Source organism: Thermobia domestica, chromosome 7 (genome assembly GCF_964235325.1).
Source record: "Thermobia domestica chromosome 7, izTheDome1.hap1.1, whole genome shotgun sequence".
NCBI lineage: Eukaryota > Metazoa > Arthropoda > Insecta > Zygentoma > Lepismatidae > Thermobia > Thermobia domestica.
In genome coordinates this window covers 252,020,448-252,040,379 of record NC_137460.1, presented here as the reverse complement: position 1 = coordinate 252,040,379, position 19,932 = coordinate 252,020,448, and the positions used below count along the sequence as shown (strand labels likewise).

Sequence of the window (19,932 nt, the reverse complement as noted above, 5' to 3'; positions counted from 1 at the left end):
GGATCAAGCGCTGGTATACGTTTCAACACGGGGAAACACAGTTGTGCGGGTTGATTAAGATCGATGTAAAAGTGCCCTCTATTACTTTCGTGCTTCGAACAGGGGCGTAATTTAGGAGGGAAAGGAGGGGACAATTGCCCCCCTAAAGTTTGAGCAATACATGTACTTCAATAGATTGTCTACTGATATACTAGTACAAAACGTGAAAGTCTTAAAGTCTGTGATGCTCTTGCAACCCTCAAGCGAAGTCTGAAATGACGCTCCTGGCTTCGAAACGGTGTGTAGTGATTGTGTAATTTCGTTCAACGATTTGCAGTTGTTTTGTTTTGTGATAGGACATTTTTGGTGCCTACAAGAAGAAAGAAAAGTAGTGTTCTCAACGAAGCCATGACTGTCGCCGTGTTGAGAGGAGTATAACTGTGTTGCAGTAGATGGGGATTACTTCGAAGGAGACAATATTAATTTTCTGGAATAAACTTGTATTTGTAAATTTGTGAATGAATTCCGGGATCTTTTTGATCAAAGTAGTAATAATAGGTCAAATAGCGTATTTACAAACCATGATTATCGATCTCCAACCAGAACCAACTTTATTTTACCAACCCAAACAAAACTTCTGCAAGGAAGCATGGTTGTTTTCTTATGATAACTTCTAACTGTTTACACCTTGGGCACTGATGGAACTTATTTCTCAGTGGAACATAAGTATTTACATTTGTAAAGTCAGTAGACCCTATAGCAATAATTGGAATACACAAAAGGGGTTCCACGTTTTAAGCACCTTTCAACAAGATATAACAATATGCACTTTGCCATATTAAGATAGATAGGTCTATATCATTATCAATTCAATGCAAATACCTTTTAAAATATGGAGCTTAATATATTAATTTGCTGTCGGACCGCCTGTCGCCCTTACTACAGCTTGAGGCGTCATAGAATAATCATAGTCAGTGGCGTATTTAAGGAGAAGGCTTCCGTGCTTAAGCCTCCTCTGAAATTTTATTTACTATTTTAAAGTAAATGAAATATCTTGCAGAATTTTCAAATTTACAGGAATAAAGTTAGCAAAACCACCAACCCCGAAGCAAAATCGTAAATACACCACTAGTCATAGTTATAGAAAATAGTACCAAGACGAATACAGTATTTTGAAGCAGTACCTCATTCAGTTACATAATAGAAGATGGAAGGGAAAATCTGCACTAGATTCATGTTTTCGAAACGAACCACACTTGTTCAATTATGTTCGTGTCTGGGATTGAGTGGGCCATGGGAGGTTTTCAACTTAATTTTGATGTTTCTCAAAATCATGCCACAACAGTTCCACCTGTGCGAGTAGACACATTATCATCTTGGAAAATGACGTCATAGAAAGAATGCAACATCTGGACCATAGGATGCAATGCACAAGATCGAAAAAAAAAAAAGATATAATAACAGGAATGATGCGATCGATAAGTATAAGCACGGAACTCACTGGAAACTAGTATATTGCTGCCGATAGCATCACAGAGCCGCATCCATATTTCACGGTTTGGTATAGAAACTACATTTCATGCGCTTCTTTCAGTGTCCGCCACACATGAATAAGTTAACGATGACTTAGTTTCACGCAATCACAACAATAATAAAGTTTTACATCTTTTCCGTATTATGTTTCTTTCTTTTTTTCTTATTTCATGTAAGTGAAAGAGCATTAATTTCAACTGATGTTGTAATAATTCCACCCAACAATAGATGGCGTCTATTTTTGTATAATTTTAGGGGACATGATCAATAAGGTTTGCCAACTATCGTTTAACAAAATATTAATGAGGCTTTCAATACAAATACGAAGGCATAAGCAAATACCAGGGAGACCCCGGCTTCTTCACACACGCATCCATCACAGAATGGGCATCCGTGCCCAACACAATTGTTTTTTTTTTTTTTTTTTTTGCTTTAACCATTTTTTGAAACGTTTTCCGACATTTTGCAATTACAAAGTATGTTCTTATTTCGATACCCTAAACATATCTAATTCAAGCAAATCTTCTGAACTCTTCTTACTGATCAAATAACAGAGATTGCTGTAACATAGCCACACGCTACAAGTCTTTACTATTGTTTTCCAGCCTCTCCTGTTAACAATTTTCCTCAAATATTTTTCAGCTGAATGTAGGGATGCGCACGAGACGAGACGAGACAAGATTTTCCTGACAAAATTCGAGTCGAGACAAAGCTCTTCCAATAGAGAAATATACATTTTTCGAGTCGAGACATCACTTTTACAGCACATTTTTGAGACAAGACTGCCACAAATCTTGTCTCGTCCCTAGCTGAATGAAACCAAAATAACACAGAAAAAACTTTATTTTTATCCTTTTCTTCTTTCTTTTGCCTTGTGAGTTAAGGAAGAAGTTGCCTGCTGAGCATTTCTTAAAATCAATTGATTGCCGCTTTCTTTGATGTCAATTGCGGTTAGAAGTGAATGTTATTACACTCAGATTTTTTGTTTTAGTTAATCCTATTGAGAACGGCGGTGAATGATTTAAAACAGACAATGACAAGTCACGTGTTTTGTTATTTTTTACCGAGGTCAATGATTTCTTAGGCTTAAAAATGCCTATTCCCTCTTAACCCTTGAATTAAGATAAGGATGATTTTGCTTCGGAACCTTCTTTTATGATTAGAAAGGAACTGATTCGTTTCACTATTGCCTGGCTCAGTCTGCAAATTTTGGCTTTGGATCTTAGAAGACAGATGAAAACTGTGGTCATTGCTATGTCAAACAATGAAAAAAGTAACTGCAAGCTCACCATATGCATATACAGTACATCCTCCTCATTCTCTTTCTTTCTTCCCTTTGAACTTCAGGGATTCTTGTAAAACTCGATTTCCATACAACACAAAATGCAACCATGTTTTAAGAATAAAGAAGACGTTGGCGAACAGCTTGACTAGGAACTGTTTAGTGACATATTTTGTTTTGAAATTGAGTACATGAAAGTCAAATTGTTGTTTGTTCCGAGAAAAAGATTACAAAAATCAAACTGCGTTATCGGAACTCTTTGGGGGAGCCGGCCCCCTGCCTCTCCCATTCGCTACGACACTTTAGATATTTTTTTTTAAATAATAATTCTATTGTTCTTCTCTGATAAACGTAAGTTATAATCAGGGGCGGCTCTTATGGACGAGCCGGCCCTTATAATCACGAGTAGAGTGCGATACAATACCTTGGAATTGTTAGTTCCTTCCATTGCTCCACCGTGAAGTTAGTCTTCTCTCTGCCTGGTAGATAGCACCAGTGTTCTGGAACTGTCATAGCGAGAACGAAGTTGAGATAGGGAACGGAGATGAAAACTACAAAAATAACATTAAATAAAATATTGTATCTCATCTGGAACTTGCCCCGTGTCCCCAGCTTCTGCAGAAGATCCTCGAATAATGTGTCTTCTTGTTTTTTGTTTGTCATGTTTTCGATCTGGATCTGAAAAGAGAGAGAAAAATATAAAAAATTTGGATATAGAGCATGTCGTATACGCCCAGGTTGTAGCATAAGTATTTTCTATAATTTGTTCAACCTTGCATTGCTGGCATTAAACAAGAAGCTGACAATATTCTATATTACTGTTGTATGGTTTATAAGAATCCTGCCCACCAAACTTTATTTGAGTTCAGTTAATTTTGAGTTTAACGTCCCTTTCAGCATCAAGGCTATATGAGTCGTGGACCTACTGATTTACATGGAATCCGAACTACATGAGAAAGCTTTATTTGAAAAAATCTGTATTCAAAGGGTTCCTGCCTATTTCGCCGAAAGCCTTAAGCTATGAAATTATCGCGCATGCGGGCTATCGGCCATGTTCGGCGAAACAGGAATTCCTGTTTGGCCGAAAACTAGTTAAAGTTGAATTTACCTATACAAAGGGATTTTTCCCATCTAAGTCTTCATTCAATTACGGTTAAGTTGTGCAATGTTGCCAATTTTCATGTGCACCGTCGTCGAGCTTTACACTACACTCAGATGTTGTTAAGTACAGAATATTTTTTTTCCTTTCCAGTCGGCACGTAGCCAGGATTTCATAATAGGAGGGTACGTGACGAATGCTGTGGTTATCACACCAGGGTCTCGATCATTCTAAACTATTTTACTGGCAACATACGCATATTGGTTTGTTAGGACAATAAAATGAGGATATGTTAGTAAGTATTTTAATAACTAACTATGAAGAAATTTGAAGTAAAATATAAAAAATGTATTGAAAAACATATATAATCTTCCGAGGTCATCCGAACTCGGTTCTTGTTGTCTTCTTTCTTCTCATTTTTCTTATATTCGTTTAATGTCGTCAAGGATAGCAACGAGATCTCTTTCTGCAGTAAAGACATTCTATAAAATGGATTGGTGATGTCGCGAAATTGAAAATTTCTTTAACAAGTGTAACTGGAATCTATGTTGTCAGGCTCATATTATTGGTGATTGGTGATTGTGGACATTCAAATGCTACCTGAGAGTCTATTTGATCGAACTGGTTTATCGGTCGTCATTTAGTCAATAGGATTAGCATGGAGCTAGATTGAATTTGGAATGCGCTGTTACAATAATATCCATTTTAACTTCACCCCCCCCCCCTTTCCTCCACACAAACCTCCTCATAAGAAAGAGTAACCAAACGCTTGCTGTAGCTTTTTGTTTTTAACGCTGATCCTTCTTTTTCTCGTTTCTCTTTGTTTCATCCTTCCTTATTTTTTCATTTCTGGTTTCGAAGGGAAGTGTCCGGATCCCCCGGACCCACCCCTTGGCTTGTTTCCAGGAAGCTTCCAAATTAAGTGTGCTACTTTATGATTCTCACCTTTCATTAACTTTCAAACAAGCATATAATTAAAGTTTTAATTTTGCTGATCATTTTCCTGACTTATGGTACCCATCTTCAAGAAATTTCTGTGATTGTACATTTTTTTCATTTAGAGATACATATGTGGAGAGACGTTCCCGGCGAACACACTATCGTGGAAAGGAAGAAACGAATGGAGAGAAAAGGAAGCAGCCTTGGACAAGGGCACGATCCTGGGGGAGACGAGGGGGTCCAAGCTCCCCCAAAGCTCATGTGGGCCCCATGTATTTTTATGAATATATATTTTTATATTTATTTTATTGTTATATGTGTTGTTATATATATGAATGCCCCCCCCAAAGTTACATAGAAATCGGCGCCCTTAGCCTGGGACTTTGGAGTTAGGTACTATCCCGGCATTTGCCTGGTATAAATGAGGGAAACCCAGAAACAACTTCACTCACGATAGCTGGTCTGAAAAAGCTGTTACGTCTTTTCGAGCGAGTGACTTCTCTGGGAATCGAACCCTTAAGGGGATACACTCGTAACTACTGAAGGAATATTATTGGCAGTATTCAAGTAGATGACATTTAATAAATCATTTCATGTTTCTGTTGGTAATCGAAAATTACTTATATCACTTCTCTATCATGAAACAGTCAATATAATTTTTAAAAGTTATGAAATCCCACACAACATATTCTAACTTCAAAGAAGTTTTCTCAATAACAACATCTTTTATAATTCATTCAGCCGGTACTGGAAGCTTGTAAAACATGGATGTTTAAATAAAACGCATACTTCTTCCTATGTAATTCCTTCAACCCTTTGTAATCGGTCCTATAGTTTTCAACCTAAGAAGTTTTAACATGTGATTTTTCATAACTGTAAAACTATAAAAAGAGGCATTTTTTGGTCCATGTTTGTTGGGACATTGTCTTAGGGCACTGCATACATTTAGAGGATTAGATGATTAGTAACTGTGATCACAAATAATTTTAATTTTCTCAATTTACTCTGCACATTTATTTTAATGTCTTGACTTTCTTAATTTAAAGATCACTTATATTTACATACAGCGTGTTCATAGTTGTAGAACTTTTTTAACTTTTGGTTTATATGATACGATTTCTTGACGATTGTAAAGGACAAGGTTCCCTTTTGGAAACTGCATCTTTTATTTTAAAGCTTCGTATTTTTCACCAAATATATCTATCTCTGAACATATATTATTCCACGATTCATCATTCCTTGGTGAACTAAGCTTCTTTTTTATTCCATCAATCACTGAATAAACTATTCTATAATCAACTGTTGTGCCTTGAAGACAGATCGTCACAGGGTTAAGAACTTAAAATATCTTATTAGAGATGTACAATGCAGCAACAACTTTATAATAAGTTGTTTGAGCAAACCTTTACAGGTAGCTATAGCATCACCATATGGATCTTTGTCTATACTTGGCTAATAAAAAATTTGTTTGATCACATCAAAACAGGACAACACAGCTCTTAGAGCATCGTTTTTATTTGTCCACCTATTCAGACTTCTCTAAGTTGTCCAGAGGACCAGAAAAGGAAACGCACAATTCCTCTATTAAGGAAAACATATTCTTCATTTCTGCACAAATATCTACTGATTTTTTAAGAACTAATGCAAACCTGTGCACGTAACACCACACATAAACTCATGTACCCTCTCCGTTCATTCTTTGACCAATCATGTTTTTGGAGATTGATGTTAAGATGTTTTAAGTTAATTGCACGACTAGATATTTATGCCAGTTGTGCCTCCACTTTTGAAAACCGATAACAAATGCTCCACCGGTTTTTACTTCTAAATTTGCATCGCAAAAGTGTTGCACATAGCGAACTAAGACTGTAGTTGCTTTTTTTTTTTTCGCGTCATGAAGTTCACAATGATAAAGTAGCATTTTGAGGAAAAAATACATTGTGCAATACTAGAGATAACAAGCTTGCTCATAATTTCTATGAAGTCAAAAATGTTTCGGTAGCCTAGAAGGTTGGAGCCCATCTTCCTATCTTTTCGTCTACACTCATGCATCTTCTCACAATAGACTCGAGCGTTTGGATTATGTTTTGCAAAGAATCGAAATAGTTTCAATAATTTTCACATCATACAGACGAAAAATCTGCAACATTTTCTCGTTTAAGTATTTGCAGCAGTCAAGAATAAACTTCATTACTTCTCGATGATGATTTACAAGTTCATTATTCTGAACTATAAGGCTTGAATCAATTCGATTTCCTGCTAACCATTGTATTGTTGCAATTTGACATTCGAAATGTCGTTTTGATACTTCGTAGACCTCTATACCTGTAGAAGCATTTTTTCCTATCCATCCTTTGTATCCAATTGTAGATCATACTGTCTGATTTCTTGCTGATGCATAGCATGCAATGCACGCAGCAAGCCGCATCTTTAGATTAGCTGTAGGTTAACCATTTTCGCTTATTGACATAATAAAGTAGTAATTGACTTGGTAACTAGTTTTACGTTGTTCATTTTCTGCGTGAAATGAGGCAATTTTAACTATTTTAAATTATAACAATACCCGCCCAAAAATGTAATGAAACCACAGGTGTCATGTTCCCCCCTTGTGGACACTCTTGACTGTAGATATTTCCGTTAATTTCCATTAAATCTTTTGACACAAAGCCGGCAGAAAATATATATTTCTTTAAAATGGCTGCCATTTTAGAAGATTTTGCAGAATCATGATGATTTTAAAGCCTGCTAAGTTTGATTTAGTTAATAATTAGAAGAATATCCGTTCTTCACACTGGGAGAATATTTTCATTTCGGACATACAGGGCACCAAAATTATCACCAATCAACTTAGGGACCCGAGAAACGATTAATTTGAAACTAATATCGGTGATTTTCAATGATTTTTACCTATCACCATCCGTCTGATTTTTACCTATTACCTACCGTTAACTCTGGTAGTATCGGAAGTGCGTGAGAGACGTGTGTCGCGTCGCTCCGCGGAAACTATTCGGGAAAATGGTTTGCAGGTTGAGCAGGAGATATACCGCTTACCTGCGTGTGCGTTAAATTCTTTCAAACAACTGTGTGAAAACAGAATTTGGAAATTTTAAAAAATAACGGAGATTTTAACTAAAATATCTAGTGGTTTTTACAGAATTATAGTGCAATTTTGAGTGCTAATACGAAGACGTGGAATCCTGAGGACAAAAAAGTAAATACCGCAACGTTGCAACTTTACGGCGAAGTTAAAGTGCGAACGAACTGTGAAAGTGTGAGTGTCCGTGTGGAAGGCTAAAGTCCTTTTCCCGCGGTTGTAAAAGTGCGTACTAGAAATTACACCTCATTGTAGCCGTAGTAAACAAATAGTAGAAACACGTGCTTCTCTTAGTAAATACGTTTGAGTGAAAAAAGAAGAATTGTGTGATAGTGAGTAGAGTGCATACTAAAATAGTACAGTAGTGTTTTTTTTTTTCTAGTAACAGTGCTAAAACACGTGCTTATAGTGCTTACTGACAGAAGAAAGAAACACCACTAGCTGAAACACATGGTGAGTACATACATTTCTCTACATAGTCTTAACGAAACCACACAAGCTTCTGAAGAGGCAGTGAAATTTAATAAACTTTTAACGCTGTGACGAGTGGGCAACAAATATAAAATAATTGTGTGCACACTCCCAAGGGAAATTTTTTAAACTATAGAACAAATAGAGAAATATCGAAATCATTACATAAACATAATTTTGGTCGTTCCTGGGGTGATATTCCCCCTCCCCAGGTTCTCTAAGATGGATCGAGCAATGGAACGAAAACCAAGATACTCGGGTAGTAATTACACAGACATGCTTGACAAATTGGATGAGGAACAAAGGCAAACTACAAGTTTGAGATCACAAAATGTGATCAGAGTAAATTTAGAAGAGAAAACGAGGGAAGAGAGTGGAAAAACATTTTCACAAAGTGACAAAAGGTTGAGAGAGTCGCCGGATTCAAAGGATAACAAGAAAAAGAAGCAAGGTATCCCAGCAGGATCAGCTATAAACATAGAAGAAGACCGAAATAACAGTTCAATTCTCGAAAACGATGACGAAGATGGTAGAGATGACGATGAACAAAATAAAAAGATGGAGGAAGATTTAATAAAAGAATACGAGGTGGCATTAAGCTTTGTAGAGCAAGTCGTAAAAAGGAGTAAAGCTAGTTCAGCTATAACTCGCAGCATAAACAAGCATCTGTTAGGATGGGTTATCAAACAGGCTAGAGCTGAAGAAGTAAACAGTCAATTGAAAGTAGAAGTTAAGAAACTGAAGGAAGAAAATAAACAATTAAGAGCAGAATTAGACAAAGCAAAACAACAAAAAGAAACAAAAACGGAAGAGAAACCCCTGTACTCAACTATCGCAAGTAAAGATCAAACTGTACAGAAACAAATAACAAAACGTACACAAATAATAGAAAATACTAGAAACAAACAAAAACCAACATTGTTTCTCAAGGCTAAAAATAATGAGAACATTAAACAAGTCAGAGAAAATTTTGTTAAATCAGTGAATCCATCAAAAGACAAAATTAAAATCACATCTTTGAAGGAAACGAAAAACACTCTGATTGTTGAAACAGCATCAATCCCAGATATGGAAAAAATAATGAACAACCGGAAATTACATGAAAATGTGAAAGTAGAAAAGCCAAACAAGAGAAAACCTTTGCTAATAATATACGATGTTCCAGCTGATTTCGAGAACGAAGATATAGTTGAAACATTAATTGAGCAAAACTTCGAAGAACAGGAAATAGAACAAGCCAAGCAAGATATAAAGCCAAGATTTAGAACCGGCCCGAAGAATAAAGACAAATGCCATCTAGTAATTGAGACATCGGCCACAATAAGAAGGAAACTAATATCTGAAGGTAGAGTGTACCTTATGTATGAAGTTCATGGAGTTAAGGACTTCATCACAATACCAAAATGTACTTTATGCCTAGATTATTCACACGTAAGCAAACACTGCAAGGAAAAAGAAAAGATATGCTCTCATTGCGGGAATAAAGGCCACGAACGTGCTACCTGTGAAGATAAAAGTAAGAGCAAGGTATGCATACCATGTAGCAGAAGGAAAAAGAAGTGTGATGCAAAAAATGAGAAGGACTGCGCTACATATAAAATGTTTTACGAGCGGACCATTTCTAGGATAGAATTTTAATGGATAAGTGTCAAGAAAGATTTTTCAATAATCAACAGGAAAAGAATATGGAAAAAGAAACAAAGAAGAAAAAGAAAAGCCAGTCGAATAAACTAAGGGATAAAGAAAGATCTGAAGCTAGAAGAAATCTGATCTCCGAAACAAAATTCGAAATTTGGTTGGAAGAATCAACACCAATAAGTAGCATAGAAAAGGTTTTAACAATAGAGGAAGGTTTCATTGATTTAGAAGATAGAAATACATGCATAGTGCACCTTATAAACCCAGAGAAAGTGTATAGGGAATTTGCCAAACTGTATGGACGTATTGTATTTGACCACAGAGCGGAGTGGCCACACACCCACGTTAAAATATATAACCCCTGACCACAAGCATGGATGAACCGAGGAAGGATGAAAGAATAAAAATTATGCAGATAAACGCAGGTGGGTCAATTACAGTAATGGACGAGATAAAAGAACTCGCTGAGAAGGAAGATATAGACATAATTTTAATACAAGAACCCTATACTAAAAACAAAAAACTAACGGTAATGGGAAAAACAGAAATAGTGTACGCAGGAGAGAAACCTATAAACAACACAGGTGAAAAACAAAACACACGAGGAGGGAAGCCAAACTCAAACCACATTGGAGAGAAACCTATGGCAGTGATAGTAAACAGAAACAAAAACTACAAAATTCTAAATTTAACCCAGTTTAGTGACCCATGGACAAATTGTATAGAACTTAAATCACAAAATGGAGATATTATGATATTAAACTGTTACTGTCAGTATTGTCTAGATATAGAACCTTTTTTAAATACCATGACAAAATTCTGTGACACTTACAAACACAAAGACATACTTATATGCGCCGACGCGAATGCTAAATCTCCAATTTGGCAGAGTAGATATACAGACGAAAGAGGACAGAAAGTAGAAGAAATGATAGCAGAAAATGATCTGGTAGTAATAAATGAGGAAGGTCATCCGCCCACGTACAGGAGTAGACAAGGGGGTGAATCAAACATAGACATAACACTAACAACATTGCAACTCAGCGACAGAATAACAAATTGGAGGGTACTAGACGCGGCTACCCTAAGTGATCATAACGCAATACTATTCGAGATAAGCAGCAAAACAAATTCTAACAATCTAAATGAAAACGATAAAACTGTAATATATAACACAAAACGAATAAATTGGACTAAATTTTGGGAGACAATTAAATTGCCACAAATTGAAGACGATAGCGATGTTGATGAAATAGCTGAAACATTGGAAACTGAAATAATTAAAGCAATTAAAAGTTCAACTAAAATACGAACATTAAACGGAAAATCAAATAAAAACAACTCCTTTTGGAATAATGAACTAAAAGACTTAAAACTAAAAACGAGAAGAGCTAGGAAATTATACCAAGAGACGTGGGAAATAGAATTGAAACAAATACGACTAAGAAAATACAGGGAACAAAAAGAAATATATGAAAACAAAATAAAAGAAATGAAAGTAAATAGTTGGAAAAATTACCTTAAAGAAAATACTAACCTAGACATTTGGGGTGAACCATATAAAATAATTAGTCAGAAAATAAAGAAGCCAACAACTCTCTCAACCTTAAGAAAAGATGACGGAAGTTTTACTGAAGGATGGGAAAGCACCATAAAATTTTTAATGGAAAAACTTTTACCCAAGGACGAAAAAGAAGACGATGACGAGGTGCACAAACAAATGAGGGAAGAAATGAAAATTTTACCAATAAACGATGAAATTATGGAAGAAACAACCAATCAAGAAATAAGTAATTACATAAAAATGTTAAAAAAGAAGAAAGCAGCAGGTCCAGACATGATAAAATCAGAAATTTTCCTGGAAAATGCAGATACATGGTCACCATATCTATCAAGACTCTACAATTTATGCCTCAAGACGAAAAGAATTCCTAAAATATGGAAACACTCAAACTTAGTAATAATAAAAAAGAGCGAAGATAAAAGAAATAATGATCCTAAGGCGTATAGACCGATCTGTCTCTTAAATATAATAGGAAAAATATTCGAAAGAGTAATCACTAACAGACTTAGCAAATATCGAAACATAGAGAAAGATAAGCTACAGCATGGCTTTAGGAAGAAGAAAAGTACGGAGACAGCTATAAGGAGGCTTTTAGAATTAATAGAAAATGGAAAAATAGACAAGTACCAGGTAGTAATCTATGTTGATATCAGTGGAGCTTTTGACAATTTGTGGTGGCCATCACTTTTCAAACAATTTAAAAAAATGAAAGTACCTAAATCACTATACCAACTAATGTTAGAATACTGCAACGAAAGACAGGTCACTTATAAGGCACCAAATAATAACATTACCACATATACAACAAAGGGATGTCCACAGGGATCCATATGCGGTCCAACGATGTGGGACATCGTTATCGAACCATGCCTAAAAACACTGGAAATTACGGAAGACACGGAAGGAGTAGTCGGCTATGCAGACGATATTGCAATAGTCGTATCAGCACGATCAAGAGACGAAATTGAGAGGAAAGGGAACCAAGTCTTACACACGCTTCAAAAATGGTGCGAAATAAATAAACTGAAACTATCAGGAAATAAAACTAAATATACGATATTCGGGCAATCTATACAAAGAGATCCAATATTAAAGATTAACAACCAAAAAATTGAACGAGTGAAAGAATTCAAGTATTTGGGAGTATGGATTGACGATAAACTGAACTATGCTAAACATGTCGAAAACGTAACTGACAAAGGAAAGAAAGTTGCACATAAAATACTCACAATTGCAAGAAAAGACTATAAGATACCCAAAAAGACCCTACAAACGTACAACAATGCTGTAATAATGCCAACAGTAAAATACTGTGCCAGCATCTGGGCTCACAGAATATTTGCAAATAAAAAATTAAGGGAACAAATAAACAGAGTTCAGAGAGGAGTTTTAATTAGAACAATAGGAATAATCAAAACACTACCGATAGAATCTTTACAGGTGCTTGCACTAGAAGAACCAATCCACTACCAAATACTAAGAGAAGCTGTAAAACGATGGAAGACAAATAATGAAACTATAAAAATAATAGAGATTCTAGGTACAAATCCGAACAACGAAGATGAACTAAATATGTTGATAGAAAGAAAATGGCAGGAGGAATGGTACACAACAACAAAAGGAGAAAAGCTCAAAGAATACATACCAACTATCAAAGTAAGGAAAGAAATTGGTGAAATAAAGAAGGAAACTATGGAAGCGCTGTCGGGACATGGACCCTTCAAAACACATTTGAAAAGATTAAATATTGAAAATGACGAAATGTGTACATGTGGAGAAATCCAAACACCTGAACACGTAATATGGAATTGTGAAAATTACGTAACTAGTGAAGAAATAAGGAATCTCAGAGATGAACTTAGTGATGAAGATTGGACTAGCTTACGGCAGGATAAAACAAAATTCGATAACTTTCAAAAAATAACAGAGCATATAGTGAGAAACCTATGGAATGAACGAACCCAACGAAGAAGGTAATTGAACAAATAGCACTTTGAAAAGATACAATTAAATAAAAAACAAATCAAATTCTAATAGAAACAATCTTAAAGTTCTGGCAAACATCCAGAACTATAGTACAAACTTACGTTTCTTTTTATTTATTTATTTATTTATGTCGTTTTTATTTCTATAACCCCTAATAACATTGTGTGTGTGTCAGTGTTGTGCGTGTTAGTGTAATAAACACATATGAGAAACAGTGTGATAAAAGCTTAGAGAATCATAGAAGAAAGAAGAAACTACAAGACAGTTAACACCAAATGAGAAGATGTTTTTTTACACTGTGTTTTGTTTATCTTTTTCTTTTTAAATTTTTACTTTTCAGGGTGGTTAATGCGCTGCTTCCCAATCATTTATATTATGTATTAATCAATTATTTTCTTTCTTCTTTCAGGTTATTTTCTGCATGTAAAAGGTTAAATAAAGCAAAATAAAATAAACAAACAAAAAAAGAGAGAGAATATAAGGGCATGGTTTTTAAATATTAGGTGCCATGCTGAAAAGAAGTGTGCCTCACCTCAATCTGCTGAGGTTTGACAGCCGAAAAGACAGGGAGATAATAAAGAAACATCAAGTATAAGAGAGAGAATAAAGGCAAGAGGCAGTTGCGTCTGCCATAAATAAGTCCGAAAGTAATCGGCCAAGGCAGGGGGAAGTGGAGGCATAAAAAAAAAAAAAAAAAAAATATCACCATCCGTCCTTAGGAGTAGTAATGGAGGATGAATTTGAATTTAAACGGCATTGGAAGTGTCACTGTTCATCTCAGCGACCCCGACAACTATGTATTCGACACTAATATTGGTAATATTGTTTGTATACCTCCTTCTCCATCTCCTACAAATTGCGGGGCTGAATTTGGATTTCAACAACATCGAAAGTGTCACTATTCATCTCAGCGACCCCGAAAACTGTGGATTCGGCACTAATATCGATCATTTTCGATCATATTTATATATCCCCAAGTTACGTCTTCGAAATGAAATGATAAAAACCATCACAGGCCCGAAAGTTATTTATGTTGAAAATTTGATCGAAATCAGTCGGGTGGTTCTATTGATTAACTTACATAATCACTTTCATCTATATATAGACAAAGATTGCGAAATAGGTTAATCATTACAAAAATTACGAATTTTTGAAAAGTTCCAACTTCCGCAATTTATCACACGATCTTGCTGGACAACAAACATATTTTCTAGAGGATGACGAACAGAAATATTATATAGAATTTTTCACTAAATTTCTGATATGAGGGTTTCTGCATAAAGTAGCGTTGTAAAGAAATACTCCTGATATAAAATGCATACCATATTTAAGAAAGAGCTGCAATATATGCATGGCATTTTTTTTATTTTATTTTACTTTTTTACATATGATTTTTCTTATGTATTCTCTAAGAAATGAACTGAAGATGCAACTTTTCTGTACATTTCTGTACCATTTTTTTTTTCGGGTTCACCCTTTTATTTACTGTACTTGGTGCTGGGAGAAAGATTCGTTTATTTTATTCAATTGTTAGTTAAATCAAGATTAAGTTTAAAAATTATCAATAATAATTATCTATATTTTTCTGGCTAGTCCACTACAATGAGGATTAATATTATAGATTTTAAAAAGTATACATTTCATTCTCCTGAGATTAATTTTGTACCCTTACAGAACCTTGAAAGCTCAATAAATTCTCGTGCCCGACAATCATAAGAATATTTTTAACCACACAATGCTTTTTATGTTGTCAAGAAAGTTCCAAAATTATATCGAATAATAAAGTCATTATTGGTCCCCTCTCTTTTCTGGCCGTCTTAAATAGGGTTAATAAGGCATAACAATTGATCAAAAGTTCTTACCTTTACTTTAAAATTTTGTAGAAAATTAAATATTTTCTACGCTTAACACTAAATGGAGTGTTTTGTTCCCTCAATCAACCTAACCATTCAAGAAAATTGGCAACACCGTACAAATTAAGCTACAAAAAATTTAGGCTTTGCTGGGAAAATATCTCCTTCTGAATATAAATTCTCTTTAACTAATTTTCGGTCAAACAGAATTCGGTCAAACAGGAATTCCTGATTCGCCTAACATTGCCGTCTGCCCAGGTGTGCCATAATTTAGTAGCCAAAGGCATTCGGCGAAACAGGAAGACACGATTCAAAGATGATTTCTGAAAAATTCCTCTGTGGGCGAATTTGAATAAACAGAAGACGGTAAAACTAGAATTGCAAAACTGGTTAGGATCGAAGAAATGCCCCGGAGGGAAATATGTAGGTCCATGGGGAGTGGGAGCTTCACCATAACTCATCCACTGAAATCATCACTGTGTGTATTGATATTCATAAATCGGATGACTTCGAATAAATGCGAATCAATTTGTCAAATGAGATGTTTATTGGAGATAAGCCGAAATATTAAAAAAGAAGTTCTCTCGTGCTTATATGGTATCCAGGGCCGATTTAGCATACTATGGGAGCTCTGGACTATATTTCCGAAACTACCTCACCACCACCCCCTAAAAAGTATGTAGTTCTTGTGTTGTAAATTACAATGGTCATATTGTCGTCGGGAACGAATACAGCGTTGAGAGTTCGAGTTTGTCAGTAGAACATATGGTGAGACTTTTAAGTGTTCTCGAGCTGTCAGTGTCTGTGTTCCTGATGTAGTGGATTACATAAAGAAAGAAAATAAGAAAAAAGAAACTAATGCCCTTCCCAACCAGGGCATTAGTTTCTTTTTATTTTCTTATTTTCTTCTTTATTTTCTTATATATATATATATATAGGCGCGGATCCAAGGGGGGCTAAGGGGCTAAAGGCCTCCTTGACGCTCAGGTATGCACTGGATAAAATGGCAAACTATGGTTTAGACCCTGCCTTAATCATATCCTGGATCTGCCACTAATATATATATATATATATGATTAACGTATGCGCGGGACCCCCAGATTCAATTCCTGATGGGAGCTCACAATTGGTTCGGATCCCAGCAAACTGTAGGTCAACGATTCAGATAGCATCGGCGCTAAAAGCACTGCGAGATTGCAAATCTACTAACGGAAATATTACAATTTTCTATATGCGCTTTCGAGAATAGACCCCTATGTTTTTTTTAAGAGAAGTAAGTGGTTATTTTAAAACAAAAAAAAATGTGATGACAGCTAAGTGAACAGCAAGAGATTAAATGGGTTGCAGAGGACGAAAGATACTCAGTTTGTTACAAGTAAACTGCAAGTGACCGTAGAATACCTATGATATTTTTATAACTTAGTTATCAGCAGATATCGTAGCAAAAACAGTAATAGAATAAAGTAGTTTCTTGAAATAAATTCAGCGATCCATGAATAGATTGATTCTCTTCCCTTAATTCTCTATTTAATCCTAAATAGACAATTTTCGGTATCGATGTTCATGAACTTCTTAAATACATGGAGTTGAAACAACAAGCGAAAGCAAGAAGTGACTTTTTTTTATGAATTCGACGTCTAAAGAATAAATTTCATGTCAACCTTGCGGTATGTCGATTCCTGCACTGTTCGCCTTTTCCCGTTTCGCCTTATGACCTCTACCAATGCAATGAAATTATGAAACAATTCCTCTTCGCGGCTTCTCCTATATATATATCGGTATTGTAAGTTCCTTGTGGCTCTGTTTTTTAAGTTATCCTATCCAAAATTTCATGTTTCAGAATCCTAAGGTACTCACATGACAATTTTTATATAGGGAGTTTGGCTACGGGCATATAATTTGAAGTACTCATCAACTATTGTTGCGGAATTACCGCAGGATTCCTAGACATGGATATTTAGATGAGGCACATACTAGTTCCTAAGTGAAGTCTTGGCTCGACTACGGTAGGTCCCATAGTTTTGGAGCTGTGGACCCTTGAAGATCATTTTTTCATGATTTCGGCAGCCTATAGCTCCGAAAGGAAGTATTTGTGCACCCAGGTTGGTCTATACTTTTTATTTTATCTTGGTGCCAGGAATCACCTCCCAAACGGTGTTGGGTTGTTTTGAAACACCCTGTATTTGTTCAAGCAGGTCTTCGAACATATGAAAACTATTGTAAGGCTAATCGGGTATTCCCGTTATGCCTTACGATAGTAAACCATTAAGTACCAATTTTTGATTGACGTTTCCTGGGATAATAAGAAACATTAGGCAAAACGGGAAACGCAGAACAGTGAAGACACGCGGCGTGTCCTACCCCCATATAGTTAGCTCTATAACTAAAATAAAATATTAGAAATAGAATTGTACACTGGAAATTAATAGAGATATTAAGTTTTTAAAAAAGGTAAAAAGAAAGGAGTAAATACATATTCTATGACATATAATTGAAATATACGTTAAATGTCATAAATAAAACAAAATCTTAAAACCCCGATATTCATTTCGAAACACTCTCTATAAAATTGGATATAAATTACGTCACTCTGTGTTTATAGCTTTTTAAGCTCTGAAAAGTAGTAAATTCAGTCGTTGGGTAATAGCAACGACTAATCAACAGAAGAGAAATGTGAAAATGTTAAAGCACTAGCACTCTTTATGTTCAAATTTGTGGTGTTGTGGTGTGCGTCAATGCTTTTCAGAGCCGTAGCTACGAAGGGAGGGTCGAGCGGGTCTGTTACCCCGGGCGCTGATAGCAAGAGGGCGCCGAACGAGCAAGAAGAAAGAAAAAAAGATTTGGAAATCAGTAAACGACGCAGCACCCTGTAATAGTATTGCCGCCCTATTAAATCAATGTTGTCAGTTTGCAAAGAAATAGATTTGTTACAAATGTTCTTGCTCGCTCCGCTTTGCAATCCAAATCTTTCAATAAGAGTCAAAACAAGTTTTTACCTATTACTTTAAAAAGTTATTATATATGATTTGTTAATGACGATGTGATACATAAGATGCCGAGTAATAACTTATAGTCTACGAAGGAGCGTTTCCAAAATCAAAAATAGTCGAAGTCTGAAATACGTGTTCAGCGTTTTGATGGTGATGAGTTTGCTTAGTTAATCACGCTTTTCTAGCTAATTGTATTAATCAGGACGGCGAAAATGAAAACTTTGAGAAATTCACAAAGAAGGCTCCTCCTAAATTTCTGTTACTTTTCACAAAATATTTTACCGTAAAAGTATCGAAATTAAAATGCTATTTATGTGGTCACAGACAGAATAAAATTACAGAAATTTACAATTATTACTGGAAAATAATACTGTCGTCCATTTCGAACATTTTAAAAGCTCATAGTTTCTTATTTCATTTCAATACTATGAAACATTGTAAACAATTGTACTCTAAATTTTCATAACTGTTCTTCAAGTGGATTTGTGTACACCAAAGGTAGTTTTGTGAAGGTTAACAAAAAGTCCAAAATATGCTTCTTGAAAACAGCTCTTATTTGTAAAAAAATATAAAAAAACAAAAACATAACGACCGCTTTTGGCTGTTGCAGTGGTCTCTCGAAGAAGCTTGATAAAAATTCAGCGTAGCATAACAATAAAAGTTGCTTTTCTTATATGTAAAAAAACAAACAAGAAAAAGTTTGGTAAGGTGAGTGTAGGGGGCGCCGAATTCTACTTTGCTCCGGGCGCCGAAATCTCTAGCTTACGGCTCTGATGTTGTGAGAGCAACTAGTGGCGTAAAGATTTCGTTAAACAAGGGTCTCAAGCACCAAAACTCATATCGTTTCAGGATACAGGTGATTCAAATCTTAACACGATAAATGCAGTATCGGATCTAGAAGATAAAAACTGGGGGAGGCTAGCCAGACCCCAGACTATGATTAGGTATACGATGACTTTACTATACACTTGCAAAAATAAATAAATAATAGCTTAAATTATTTTGTCATCCAAAAAACTGGGGGATGGCTAGTGATGGGTAAATTCCCGGGAAGATATTTTTTTGGGAATATTCCCAGGGAATATTCCCGGGAAGATTCCCAAAATGGGAATTTTTCCGGGAATTTATGTACAATCACAAAGAAAAGCGCATTCTATATTAAGATTTCGAAGTTAAATTCGTTTTCTGTCACAATATATTATTACACTTGTCTCCAGGGGATTCTTTACATGTAAATTCTGAACGGTACTATGTTGCTTTATTAATATTTTTTTATGTTTAGATAATACGCATAAATGTATATTTACTTACAATATGCTCTATGAAAGTAAATACGTGGATAATATGGTATAGTAAGTCCACATATTTTTACGCCTCTAAACAGTTTAAATTTATAAGTAAGGGGATTTTCTATACTTGATTCTACTACTGATATTATAAAGATGTTAAATTTTTAAATAAATTAGATTGGGTTACTGCCGTAAGATACATGTCTCACTAATTT

At 35.3% G+C, this 19,932-nt stretch overlaps 1 protein-coding gene across 2 annotated transcripts in view; it reads right to left on the bottom strand.

Annotated features, from left to right (window-relative positions):
- Positions 1-19,932, bottom strand: part of LOC145690813 (carcinine transporter-like) — a 76,490-nt gene that overhangs the window by 42,111 nt on the left and 14,447 nt on the right. For both annotated transcript variants that reach the window (XM_081766114.1, XM_081766113.1), the window contains exon 2: positions 3,219-3,472. In XM_081766114.1, coding sequence (XP_081622240.1) covers positions 3,219-3,457 — 239 coding nt within the window. In that variant the 5' untranslated portion in view covers positions 3,458-3,472. The remainder of the gene's footprint in view (positions 1-3,218; positions 3,473-19,932) is intronic.